Genomic DNA, 13199 nt, shown 5'->3' with positions numbered 1-13199 from the left:
ATAGGTTGAACGCAGATTCCATGTGGATACCAATCTCCAAGCAGCCTCAAGCGTCCTCAATTAGTAGCGCTCAGAGCGGAGGCCAATCGGCACCAAGGGGCGGAACCTAGGTCGGTAGCATGAGATACATCACCAAAGTACACCAAGTATGGGTGGGAAGGAGTAGCATCCGCAGAAGAGAGGGAGAAGGAGAGCAAGTCTAGCCCATTGATAGATCCACACACACACACACACACACACACACACACACACACACACAAAGAGAGAGAGAGAGAGAGAGAGAGAGAGAGAGAGAGAGAGAGAGAGGTTCAATCAAAAAGTGACAAGGGCGAGAGAGCCCATTCGATAAGGCAAGGAAAGGACCGCCATTGGGGGAAGTTAAAACACTCAATAATTATCCAAGCCACACACTCAACCTAACACAGAGGGAGGGTCCCACATGATTAAACTACCCATTACATAAAATAGCCATCGATTCCATCATATCACGGCAGAGAGAAGAGGTAAGTCCACATTATTGATTCTGCGAGCAGAGGATCCACGAAATATACAAGTTAAATGGTAAGGGAGTCAGGCCATATTAATGATACACCCATCTAAGTAGAAAGGTTGAAAGAGATGGGTCACAACTAGTGCAAGATTTCCCATAGGAAATATGAGATTTTATGGGAACGACCAAAAATGAGAAGTAAAAAAGATCAGTAAGAGGCAGCCACCAACACTACGCAAGGTACATCATGCAATCATAGATGCCTCTTACCAACACTAAGCAAGATACAGCTTGCAATCATAAAAGTATTTCCACCAGGTTTCACAAGTTGAATCTCTACTCCAAAAATCAAGATTTTGTTGAATGAATTTCAGTAAAAGCTATTAACTATTAGGGAAATACACCCTCAAGGTATAGAACTAGCTAAAAAGTTTCAGCAACAATATGCTTAACATAAGCCAATTTCATAAGAGGGGAGAGAGAGAGAGAGAGAGAGAGAGAGAGAGAGAGAGAGAGAATAATTTTGACATCATAGGAACAATTCCAAGAGACCTCAAAGATCTATCACACGTCTTGAACCCAAGACTTGATACTACACAAGGAACTGGGATAACAGATCTACCACAATTGGGTGATGGAAAGGTTCTTCCACAGTTGGGTGATAGAAATGTTCTTCCAGAATTGGGTGGAAGAACCTTATTCTTCTTATTCACACACAATGCACCCATGAGGAGAAATTTTAACGTCGTAGGAACAATCCCAAGAGACAGACCTCAAAGATCTATCCGGGGGGGGGGGGGGGGGGGGGGGGGGGGGGGGGGGGGGGGGGGGGGGGGGGGAGAGAGAGAGAGAGAGAGAGAGAGAGAGAGGCCAATGAGACCAAAAGATTTACAACGAGACCTCAAGGAAGTCCTCCTGGTCTACACAATTTTTTTCATATTGCAAGAGGTTACATTCATCGACAACACTTACAGCTTTCGCATGCTTCAGGTACATTAGTGTTCTTGAGAAAGATCTATGTCAACTAATCACAAGGACAACCTAAAGACAGATTAATGAAGCCAAAATTAGAGGCACGCTCTTGACAACGAACTTCTGCCATTCACATTCAACAAAAAGACAATTAGAGGCAAGCTCTTGAGGCACGCTCTTGACAACGAACTTCTGCCATTCACATTCAACAAAATGACTCCACTCCCATACTGTGGGGCTCACATGATTTGACACAGAAATTGCTTGCGTACTAGTAACGGGCCACCAATTTACCACAAAATACGCAGCTTTTATTATGGTCTTCTGTTAATACTAGCCTGGATAATCGCTTGTTGAGCTTTAACACAAACAAGCAGATGTTACAAGAATTTTCACAAAGACTTCATTAGTCAGAGCAGCCCAAGGCAGCCGCACTTAATGGGGCCCCCATTGTCCAAATGCATTATACCATTGCTTGTACTTTCAGCTTTCTGCTTGTGTTGCACGGACTTCATTACACCCCATATGCGTATTGTATGATCATCACTTGCCGAAGCAAACATGTAGGGATTGACAGGGTTCCAGCTCACGCAATTTACGGTCCCCGAGTGGCCAGGAAGCACCTCCAAAATCTCACCATTGCCCCGATGCCAGATATATACCTGCAGGCGACCGATGCAAACCCACAAATTACAATCTTCCCTAACACTTGGCAGACAGCTATGCACTTTTGCTTACACAAAATAAGCATGTATTAGAATGTACCTCCAAGGAGAAATGTAGGGGCTACTTATTAGCCCAATGGCTATTTTGAAAGGGTCTTCAGGATCATGTTGCTATTTTACAAGAATAATTTGTTGAAAGAGTAGCCCAAAATTTCAAATTTATTGTGGTTTTGGGAGCTAAATTCACCAGAAATACGCTATGAATGCCGTTTTTTGTCAAAAAATTTCAGAAGATTGGCCCCAAACCCTAGAATTCTAGGTTTATGGATAAGATATAAGAGGCCTTATTGTTTACCCTGATATCTACATGTACCTAGACAAATCCAGGAGAACCCCCTAAAAAGGGATGCATAATCTAATTAACTCAATACACAAGATGGCATACCCATTAGCTCCATCATGCATATAGTGGACTGGATACTAACGACATCCTCATCAGTGCCCACCATAGGAAGCAATGAGAGGGAAGAAGTAGCTCTCTAAATCTCATAACATGTCCATACAAGCATAGCCAACACAGCGCACACACTAACCAAATAACAATAGTCACCCACCTGAGAATCTTCGCTGCCACTCACAACAAATGCTTGATTGAAACCCCCAAAGCAGGACCTTATCACATAGCGAGTTTGCCGATGCCCACTGTACTTGAATAAGAGCTTCGCACTGTCCATCATATCCCATAAATGAATCTCCTGGCTGACAAGGTTCACCAAGAGATACCTTCCATCCTTGGAAACTGAAAGGGACGTGATGGATTGGTCCTCGTTGATCACACGCTCCCCTTTGGTTTCCAAGTTGAAAATGCGGATATCTTTCTCGCAAATGCTGATCATATGGTTTCCATCTGCTGTAATAGTCAAGTCATTTATGCGAGGCACCCGTATTCCTTTCCACGAATCGAGCTCTTTTCCTTCGATGTCCCAATTATAAATGCATTTGTCACAACCACTGGAGATGAACCTCTTCCCATCTGGAAACCAGGCACAGGCAGTGAAACTGCTGCCCTTGTCATAAATATGTTTACACTCACCAGAAGCCACATCCCACAATTTGATTACTTCTTCATTCCCACAAGTAAGAATCAAGCTGTCATCAGGACTCCAAGCTATAAAGGAGACAGGCTTTGCATGCCCTGTCAAAGTATACTTCAACTTCACAAGGCCTTCTTGTAGGACCTGGGCAGAAATGTACAGAACAAAAAAAACAAAATGATGTTAAGTACAAAGAACGGAGCTGGAGCCAAACCAATATTAGCTTGACTAATTTAAATCAACTTTATTTACTTTAATCATATTTCTACAGCCCAGATAATTAGGGTACCAAAAGTACTAGAGAGATTACTGCATCTTTGATTCCCTGGTCCCTCCCCCCCCCCCCCCCCCCCCCCCCCCCCCGAAAAAAAGCACATAATATAGAAACTCCAAAAACCCCCTCCTATGAAAGGCCAGGAAGTCTGAAGACCAATGAAAGCATGCAAAAGTAAGGTTCGTGTCAACAGCAAAAAACATTGCTAAGATGAAGATGTCAAAATACGAATGCACGAATCTCTAAAAGCAAGAGACAATGAGTCTCTCACTGGTCAAAAGCAGCAATCTCCCAAGGTGGCCTACTCCCATTACAGAGCCTGCTACATGGCATACATATCCCACATCTGTTTACTAATACCACATCGATCAGGGACTCACCAGTCGATTACATTCTACTTCTCTCACTTGTGCTATGTCATATGTGCTGAAGTTTCACCTCCTCTTTGGGATGAGTCCGGTGTCACGAGGACGTGGCAGTTATTAACCATGTCACAAAGATGTGGCAACTGCTAACCTTGGTTGTTGGTTTCTTTCTAATGGGGTTTATTTTATTTGTTTTGAGGCCCTCTTCTTGAAGTAGCAAACGGTCGGACATTGCATGGCCAATGTGAACGGTAGTTTCACCCGCAGATGGGTAGTGGTCGGCACTGGAATTCGTATGGTAAGAGGATGTCTAGGCTCAGAGCAAGATCATATAGGTCCCCCCGTCGCACTTAGCAAGTTGGTGGATACTAGGAAGTGAACTCAATTAAGGCGTAAAGTCAAGGTGGGACTACCAACAAAAAGTATCCGACAGTTGGGCCACATTGCACTTTTGGATGCAGTCCCAATGAGGATAGATGGTCAAAAGACTAGTGGGAGCCCAACGGAAGCATCTCCTAAAATTTAGGGAACTGCTATTTTGGGCCGTGAAATGTGTTCGCGTCATTACCTCCCGTATGACCAAGGGAACATTTTACAACTCTGCCGCGAAGTCAACTGGGCAACCGGTCAGGATATTTTTAAGCGGCGAACCCGAAACGGGAAAATGCTTGTAAATGCGCCAAGTGGCAAATTCTCATGCACTCGCCTCTTCCAGAAAAATGGGCGCTGAATTTTTAAGCTGGGAAGGCCTTCATTTGCATTTTTGTCACAGGTTAACAGCTATGGAGTGCTTCCTTTCCCTCTCATGTACAGTGTGGTGCTAGGAGTGATGCCCTGCACACTACACACTGCTCTCTCTCTCCCCTACGTGCAGTTATGTGATGCACTCCTCATTTGACTGATGTACAGCTGTGTGGGTTCATGCTTTTGTGCTGAGGCAAGAGCCTCCTTGAGCAGGAACAGGGGTAGCTAGCTACTACTCCAAAGCAGGCACTGGTGAGGGTCATAACCTCACCATACAGGTGCAAAATCAGCGCTGTGTATGCGCTGTAATTTTACTGTTTTTCAGCCATACGGACGCCAGAACCTTTGGGAATCGTGCCCCACTGGCAGAGGACAGTTAGGGGACTGTTTGGGGCTGAAAACAGGGCAAAAACCAGTAAATACAGTGTGCTGAATTTACTGTTTTTGGGCAGGAATCAGAGGGTATACGCCAATAGAAGCGAGTTCCAACAGGGGAATTGGTTTCGCGCAAGTTTAGGGGCTCTTATGCTGCCGAAATTTGGCCAAACAGGCGGTATCTAGTGGGATACAGTCAAAGGATTCCCAGGACTCTTCTTTGTACTTTACCCTCCTAAAGAATAAAGAAATACCGAAAGGGGCGCCAATTTTGGGGCCTACAGGTTGTCGGCGTCTGCTCGCAGCATTTTAGCTTCCGAGCCGTGTGTGTGATTAAGTGTTAATTCCCGTTACAGGTCTCCTTTGCAAAGTGCTCTGTGTGTGTGTCTAAAGTAAATAATTTCGGGTGAAAGCCGAACGCCTACCGCCCTACGGGCGGGTTTCATGGTTCCATTGCCGGGACATCAATCACTTTTTTCTTAAAGAGTGAGCCTGGATTGTTTAGGGTAAAGACACAGAGTGCAGGAACGCGGGGATTACACTATGGCCGACAAGGGGAAGGGAATTATGGAAGAGGGTTCCTCCTCAAAGGACAGGCAGGAGATTCCTATGGTTTTTGAGATTGGCGAGAGCTCACGGCCACATCAGTCTGTACCTCCTGTCAACGTGAATGTCCCTCCAGTAGTACAAGGCTTTATGACTGGGCAACTTGAGGATGATGCGTTCAAGACCCAGTTAGTTGCCGCGGTGAATGCCTTTTCGCAGCTGGTGCAGAATCCGAGGTTTATGGAATTCTTGCAAGCGCCACCAGTGCAACAACAAAATAGGCAACCTACGCCGCGTACGGAGCTTGTTGATGCTCAAGCCAAGGTACTTCATGTGGCGCAGGAGGAAAGGGAACACTCGCACGTTGCGGAGTTATGCCAGTTATGCGGAGTTATGCAGGTTCAGCCCGGTATGCACCTCCACAGGTTATGCCAGTTCAGCCCGCCACCTTTCAGAGCCAGCATGCTGTCTTCAATGGACAGGGAGCTGGATACCAGGCAATGCACTCAGTTTTTCCACCACCCACGATACATCCTAGGTATTTCGGGGGTGGATCAGTGTTCCAAAGTATGGCTGATTATGCGCCTGGAAGTCAGCCGTACAATGTTCGGGGGTATGCAAGGCATCATGCCAAACCCCATGCATGGTAGTATCGGCATGCAACAAGGTTTCCACTGCAACCAGGGCCAGTTTGGGGTGCCACAAGGTCATTTTGGCATGGCTTGTTTTTCTGGACAGCAGCCAGATATCGCACCTCTGACACAAAATGTGAATGGCCAACACGTGCCGATCATGCCTACTACAGTGTCCATGTTGCAGACCATTCCGTATGACAACTTGGGGGCACTAGAGAAGCCAAAGGCTTACAAAGAAGGTGGTGCAGCGGTAAAGTTCAGTACCTTCAGTGGTTTCAAGGATAAGACAAAGGCCCTCACTTTCCTCCAGCAGTTTGATACAGCTTATGTGGGAGGGAATTTTACAGAGGCCTCGAAGGTCAGGAAAGCTGCCACTTTCTTAAAGGACAATGCGCTTACATGGTGGACGACATTGTTAATGCAAGGACAGGCACCTGCCACTTGGGTTTACTTCAAGCAAATGTTTGCATCTGCCTGGCTATCAAATGAATTTGAGGCCGACGTCCTAACAGATTGGCACCAGCTTACTTCAGCTTCGTGCAAGAGCTTGCTGGAGTACAATAGGAGGTTTTGTAAAGCATTACTCTCAGTGACCTCCTACAGATTTGTGCCACTGACGGAGCAGATAGAGAAGTATTGTTGTGGGCTGCCTAAAGGGCTTCGCGATTACTGTACAAAGAGCAGAGTGGCTACCCTTACTCAGCTTATGGAAGTTGCGAACACTGGTCTTGCCTTGTTGAAAGGAGAGAACAGTGGATTTCCGAGCAATGACAAAGGAGGGCAGCAAAAGAAAAATTCAGCGAAGAAGCCCTTTGTGAAAAGGGCTCCTGATGCGTCACAGGGGTCAGAAAAGGCCACCAAAGACAAGGATTCAGCCAGGACTTCTGGAGCGCAGGCAAAGAAATAGAAAAGGAAGCCTTTTGTGCGCAAGTCGCTCAAGGAAAAGAAGGTCCTAATGGCTGAGAACAAATGCTTTATATGCGAGCAGCTTGGTCACTTTTCTATCAATTGTCCACAAAGGAAACGGCCAGCTGACTCAGAGGATAAAGAAGACCAGAAAGGCAAGAAGCCAAAACCCACGACAGGTTTAGTGCCAGACATGGTGGGCGACAGGCCCAGCACAGATGCCAGTGAGTTATGCAGGGCATGGGATAAAGTTAGGGATCAAACGGCACTCATCTTCTTTGATCCAGGTGCCAAAGCCAACTTTATCTCACCAGAGTTAGCTATGAAGCTGGGCATCAGAGCTGAAGAGATGGGGTACACAGCAGAGGCAGGGTTGGCATGTCCTGGCCACTCAGAGTGTGTTACTCCCATCATTGGAAAACTGAGTCTGCATATTCAGTCGTATGTGGACACTGAAGAGTTTTACATCTTGCCGCTGAAGGTTGTGACGCCTTGTTGGGGATCCCGTGGATATTCCGAGTGCATGGAGTCTTGGATGCCTACAACAAAAAGATCATTGTACAGCATAGGGGCAAAACTCACATCTTGGATGTAAAGCTTAAAGGAGAGTCACTCCCTATTGTATCTGCTTCTGCTATCACTTCTGTAATAAAGAATCATCTTTCTGTGTACTTGATTTTTGCACGTGATGTCTCAGATAGTGATCAGTCAAATTTATCTCTGTTAGATAAAGAAAGGTCAATATTTTTGCAAAAGTTTAGTGACTGTTTTTCTGATTCATTACCGTCGCAATTGCCGCCAGAGAGACCTGAGGACCATCGGATAGATTTGGTGCCAGGGTGTAGCCCACCAAATAGACCTCCCTACAGGGTTATTCTTGATGGTATTCTTATTCAACGCACGGTAATCAATACACATGCGCCATGAGCCATCCTTCTTCTGCACTAGGAGCACTGGGGAGCAAAAGGGTGAAGAACTAGGCTGAATCAGCCCCTTCTCTAATAACTCCTCAACCTGGCCCATAATCTCTTTCTGCTCCGCCGCACTAGGTTCCCTATTCCTAGAATTGATGATATTCTCGATCGTTAGGGTGCTACAATTTTCAACAGGATAGACCTTAAAGAGTGGGTACCATCAGATTCGTATAAGGCCAGAGGATGTGCACAAGACTGCGTTTAGAACGACATTTGGTCTTTATGAGTTTCTAGTGATGCCGTTTGGGCTAACAAATGCTCCTGCCACGTTCAACAGAATGATGGACCGGATTTTCCGCTCGCATCAACAATTTGTTGGCACGTTCTTCGATGACATGATAGTGTATTCGAAGAATAAAGAGGAGCATAGGCGTCACTTGACCATTGTGTTTGAAGAGCTGCGCAGTCACAGGTTACTTGTCAATCCTAAGAAAAGTGAATTCTTCCTCGAAGAGATCCACTTTCTGGGCCACATAGTCTCAAAGGATGGTGTTAAAATGGATCCCGCAAAGGTCGAAGCTATCAAGACATGGCCAGACTTGAAGATTGTGCACGATGTCAGAAGCTTCTTGGGATTGTGTTCCTACTATAGAAGGTTTATTAGAAATTTTGCAAAGATAGCATCGCCTCTTCATGCATTGCAAAAGAAAGAGGTCACTTTCAGATGGACCCAAAAAGAGATTTCTTTTAGTCTCTTAAAGGAAAAGTTGACTTCAGATCCAGTTATTGTTTTGCCAGATCTCAGGAAGTCATTTGTGGTCCAGTGTGACGCGTGTGGCAGTAGCATCGGAGCAGTGCTAATGCAAGATGGACGGGTAGTAGCTTATGAAAGCCGAATTTTGCAAGGGCCAGAGAGGACTATGCAAGTCTATGAGAAAGAGCTCTTGGCCGTGATTCATGCGCTTTCTAGCTGGAAGCACTACCTCTTAGGTGCTGATTTTGTTGTCCAAACGATCATCAGACCTTGCGATACTTCTTGACACAGTCAAAGTTATCCCAAAAGTATATGCGATGGGCAAACATTCTTTCCATGTTCCACTTCCAGATTATGCATGTGGAAGACAAGAAGAATGTTGTGGCTGAAGCGTTATCAAGAAAGCCACAAATTTCAACTGTGTCAATTCCTTATCATCATGAGTTAGATGACATGAAGGAACAGTATATTGTTGATGAAGATTTTGCAAGGATCTTTGAACAGTTACAAGAGGGGCAACATCACGAGCACTACCTCCTCAGAGATGGTTTTATGATGATGCATGGTAGACTTTGTGTCACTAGGCCACTGCGACATAAGGTCATGGAAGAGAGTCATGTCCCACCGTATGCAGGGCATCGTGGCATTGATGCAACAGTTAAAGCGGTAGAGGCATTCTTCTATTGGCCTACCTTGAGGAGAGATGTGGATGCCTTTGTGCGAGCATGCATAGTTTGCCAAAAGGTCGAGTTTGACAGGCAAAAGGCACCAAGGTTGTTACAACCACTGCCGATTCCGGATAAGCCATGGGAAAGCATTGCTATGGACTTTATCTTTGATCTTCCAAGGACGCCAACAGGGAATGATGGTATATGGACCATTATCTGCAGGTTCAGCAAGCAGGCCCATTTTATCCCTATCAGGAAGAAGATAAAATCTGATCAGATGGCACGCTTGTTCATGTACAATGTGTTTAAGTACCATGGAATGCCACAATCGATTATCAGTGATCGTGATCCTCGCATGACCAGTTTGTTCTGGAGAGGATTGTTTGAGAACATGGGCACTACGCTCAAGTTTTCGTCTTCGTTTCATCCACAACCTGATGGACAGTCAGAAGAGGCTAATTCTACTATCTTAGATCTGCTGAAATGCTATGTGTCAGATAATAAGGGCAAGTGGGAACAGTATTTGCCTATGCTTGAGTATGCGTACAATAATACGGTGCATTCGTCTACTGGCAAAGCACCTTTTGAGATTATTGAAGGCGGCAAAAAGGTTCCTCCCATTTTGCATACAAAGGACAAGATCTTTGAGGCAGATCGATATGTTGAGAACATGGATGAGATGTATAAGAAGATTAAAGTTGCCTTGGAGAAGACTCAAGCAAAGCAGAAAAAGGCTGCTGATCGTCACCGTCGTGAATTGCTACTATCACCTGGTGATTGGGTTCTCTTAAGGTTCGAAAAGGCAAGGTTAAAGAAGATGAAGGGCAAGGAACGGCTGTTTCCTAAGCTCAGCATGCATTACTATGGGCCTTTTCAAGTGCTTGCTTACAGGCTGAAATTGCCTGATGCATGGAAGATTCATAATGCGTTTCACGTGAGTCTTCTAAGACCCTTCGTGGGTGATGTACCAGAAGATATGCCAGTTGAGGATCAGCCAGAAGTTGAGGAACTTGATGAGATCCTGGTACCTGAGCAAGTTTTGGCGCATAAGGACAGAAAAGTTAAAGGACAAGTTGCAAGACGCTAGTTGGTGAAGTTCAAGAACTATCCGCCTATGGATGCAAAGTGGATGGAAGAGCATGAACTGTCAGAGTCACCAAATGTATTGCAACTTTACCTTGAAGCCTTTGGATTACATCCTACTTATGCCCCAACCCAACGTGTGCAATGGAGGGGTAATGATAGAGCTAGTATATCAATGTACATATGAATTCAATGTAATAGATGGAAATGACAAAAGTATGAAGGCCACATTAAGTCATTTGTATCTATATGTTATGACCTTCCTTGCGGATACATGCGATGATAAAAGAGTGTTGACAGCACAAGATCATCAGTGGCGTGTCTTTATGGTATGCAATCGAGGACGTTTGCAATTTCAAGAGGGGGGTATGTCACGAGGACGTGGCAGTTATTAACCATGTCACAAAGATGTGGCAACTGCTAACCTTGGTTGTTGGTTTCTTTCCAATGGGGTTTATTTTATTTGTTTTGAGGCCCTCTTCTTGAAGTAGCAAACGGTCGGACATTGCATGGCCAATGTGAACGGTAGTTTCACCCGCAGATGGGTAGTGGTCGGCACTGGAATTCGTATGGTAAGAGGATGTCTAGGCTCAGAGCAAGATCATATAGGTCCCCCCGTCGCACTTAGCAAGTTGGTGGATACTAGGAAGTGAACTCAATTAAGGCGTAAAGTCAAGGTGGAACTACCAACAAAAAGTATCCGACAGTTGGGCCACATTGCACTTTTGGATGCGGTCCCAATGAGGATAGATGGTCAGAAGACAAGTGGGAGCCCAACGGAAGCATCTCCTAAAATTTAGAGAACTGCTATTTTGGGCCGTGAAATGTGTTCGCGTCATTACCTCCCGTATGACCAGGGGAACATTTTACAACTCTGCCGCGAAGTCAACTGGGCAACCGGTCAGGATATTTTTAAGCGGCGAACCCGAAACGGGAAAATGCTTGTAAATGCGCCAAGTGGCAAATTCTCATGCACTCGCCTCTTCCAGAAAAATGGGCGCTGAATTTTTAAGCTAGGAAGGCCTTCATTTGCATTTTTGTCACAGGTTAACAGCTATGGAGTGCTTCCTTTCCCTCTCATGTACAGTGTGGTGCTAGGAGTGATGCCCTACACACTACACACTGCTCTCTCTCTCCCCTACGTGCAGTTATGTGATGCGCTCCTCATTTGACTGATGTACAGCTGTGTGGGTTCATGCTTTGTGCTGAGGCAAGAGCCTCCTTGAGCAGGAACAGGGGTAGCTAGCTGCTACTCCAAAGCAGGCACTGGTGAGGGTCATAACCTCACCATACAAGTGCAAAATCAGCACTGTGTATGCGCTGTAATTTTACTGTTTTTCAGCCATACGGACGCCAGAACCTTTGGGAATCGTGCCCCACTGGCAGAGGACAGTTAGGGGACTGTTTGGGGCTAAAAACAGGGCAAAAACCAGTAAATACAGCGTGCTGAATTTACTGTTTTTGGGCAGGAATCAGAGGGTATACGCCAGTAGAAGCGAGTTCCAGCAGGGGAATTGGTTTCGCACAAGTTTAGAGGCTGTTATGCTGCCGAAATTTGGCCAAACAGGCGATATCTAGTGGGATACAGTCAAAGGATTCCCAGGACTCTTCTTTGTACTTTACCCTCCTAAAGAATAAAGAAATACCGAAAGGGGCGCCAATTTTGGGGCCTACAGGTTGTCAGCGTCTGCTCGGAGCATTTTAGCTTCCGAGCCGTGTGTTTGACTAAGTGTTAATTCCCGTTACAGGTCTCCTTTGCAAAGTGCTCTGTGTGTGTGTCTAAAGTAAAGAATATCGGGTGAAAGCCAACGCCTACCGCCCTACGCGCCGGTTTCATCCGGTATTTCCCAGAAGAACCACATCGGGGCGACCAATGCAATGCTCTAGAGAATAGCAACTCCCCAGACTAACCACCTTGCAAAAGGATGTTCAACACAACAGGACAAGGCAAGGAGAGAGCTCTACCCTAGCCTCCCACAAATCCCTCCCAACCACCAAAGTCCATCCAAGCTTTCCCAGATACAAAAGTAATCAATAAGAAAAAAATGCACAAACAGACAAATAAACCTACACACACCCATCACAAGCAAACAGGAGCAAACTCGCAAACAGAAAAGAAAAACCGCAAGCAGCCATAGAACACAAAAACCGCAAGCAACAATCATGCAATCCACACAGAGAAAACAAGAGAACACAAGAAAGCCCTACACTGAAAACATGAACGAATAGGCGAGGAGGAAAGAGGAAGGAAGGGGATAGGAGGGGAGGTTGCTTGTAACAGGCGTGCCTCCCCGCGCTGCCTATATTGAGCAACGGGAGTCCATTGGAAGCCAAAGAGAGGCAACCCCTGCAAAGCAACCAGGATCGCTTCTATCACAGCTTCTCCTCAAGCTTTGCAAGGCTGCCCGCTCATCATTCTCAAGGGCATATTGGAGAGTGAAAGGGTATATTGTCTAGATGGCTCAGCCTGGATGGAGGTGGTGAAGCTAACAACAATAAAGGGTTGAAAAAGTCAGGGTCTCGACAGACAAACAACTTTACAGAGCTTGGAGACCAACGAGAGAGAAATGAAATGAAATGTTATATTAACGTCTTCAAAAGGCCACAATGACCTATGAGACCAAACTGATACAAAAGTGGTGAATTTGTTACAATGTCTGGGTACCTTAGTACTAAAGGAGTCTTACCACGCACCGAGCGAGTTCTTCCGAGCA

General features: G+C 45.6%; 1 protein-coding gene across 1 annotated transcript in view; it reads right to left on the bottom strand.

Annotated features, from left to right (window-relative positions):
* Positions 1 to 1625: 1625 nt before the first annotated feature.
* Positions 1626 to 13199, bottom strand: part of LOC147450634 (WD repeat-containing protein 26 homolog) — a 42835-nt gene continuing 31261 nt past the window's right edge. Inside the window, exons 4-5 of the mRNA XM_086519782.1 lie at positions 2742 to 3365; positions 1626 to 2124 (exon numbers count right to left, since the gene is read on the bottom strand). Coding sequence (XP_086375908.1) covers positions 1873 to 2124; positions 2742 to 3365 — 876 coding nt within the window. The 3' untranslated portion in view covers positions 1626 to 1872. The remainder of the gene's footprint in view (positions 2125 to 2741; positions 3366 to 13199) is intronic.

This window comes from Adiantum capillus-veneris, chromosome 9, assembly GCF_014529385.1.
Source record: "Adiantum capillus-veneris isolate H3 chromosome 9, ASM1452938v2, whole genome shotgun sequence".
NCBI classification, from domain to species: domain Eukaryota; kingdom Viridiplantae; phylum Streptophyta; class Polypodiopsida; order Polypodiales; family Pteridaceae; genus Adiantum; species Adiantum capillus-veneris.
This window is presented reverse-complemented; position numbering and strand designations above follow the sequence as displayed.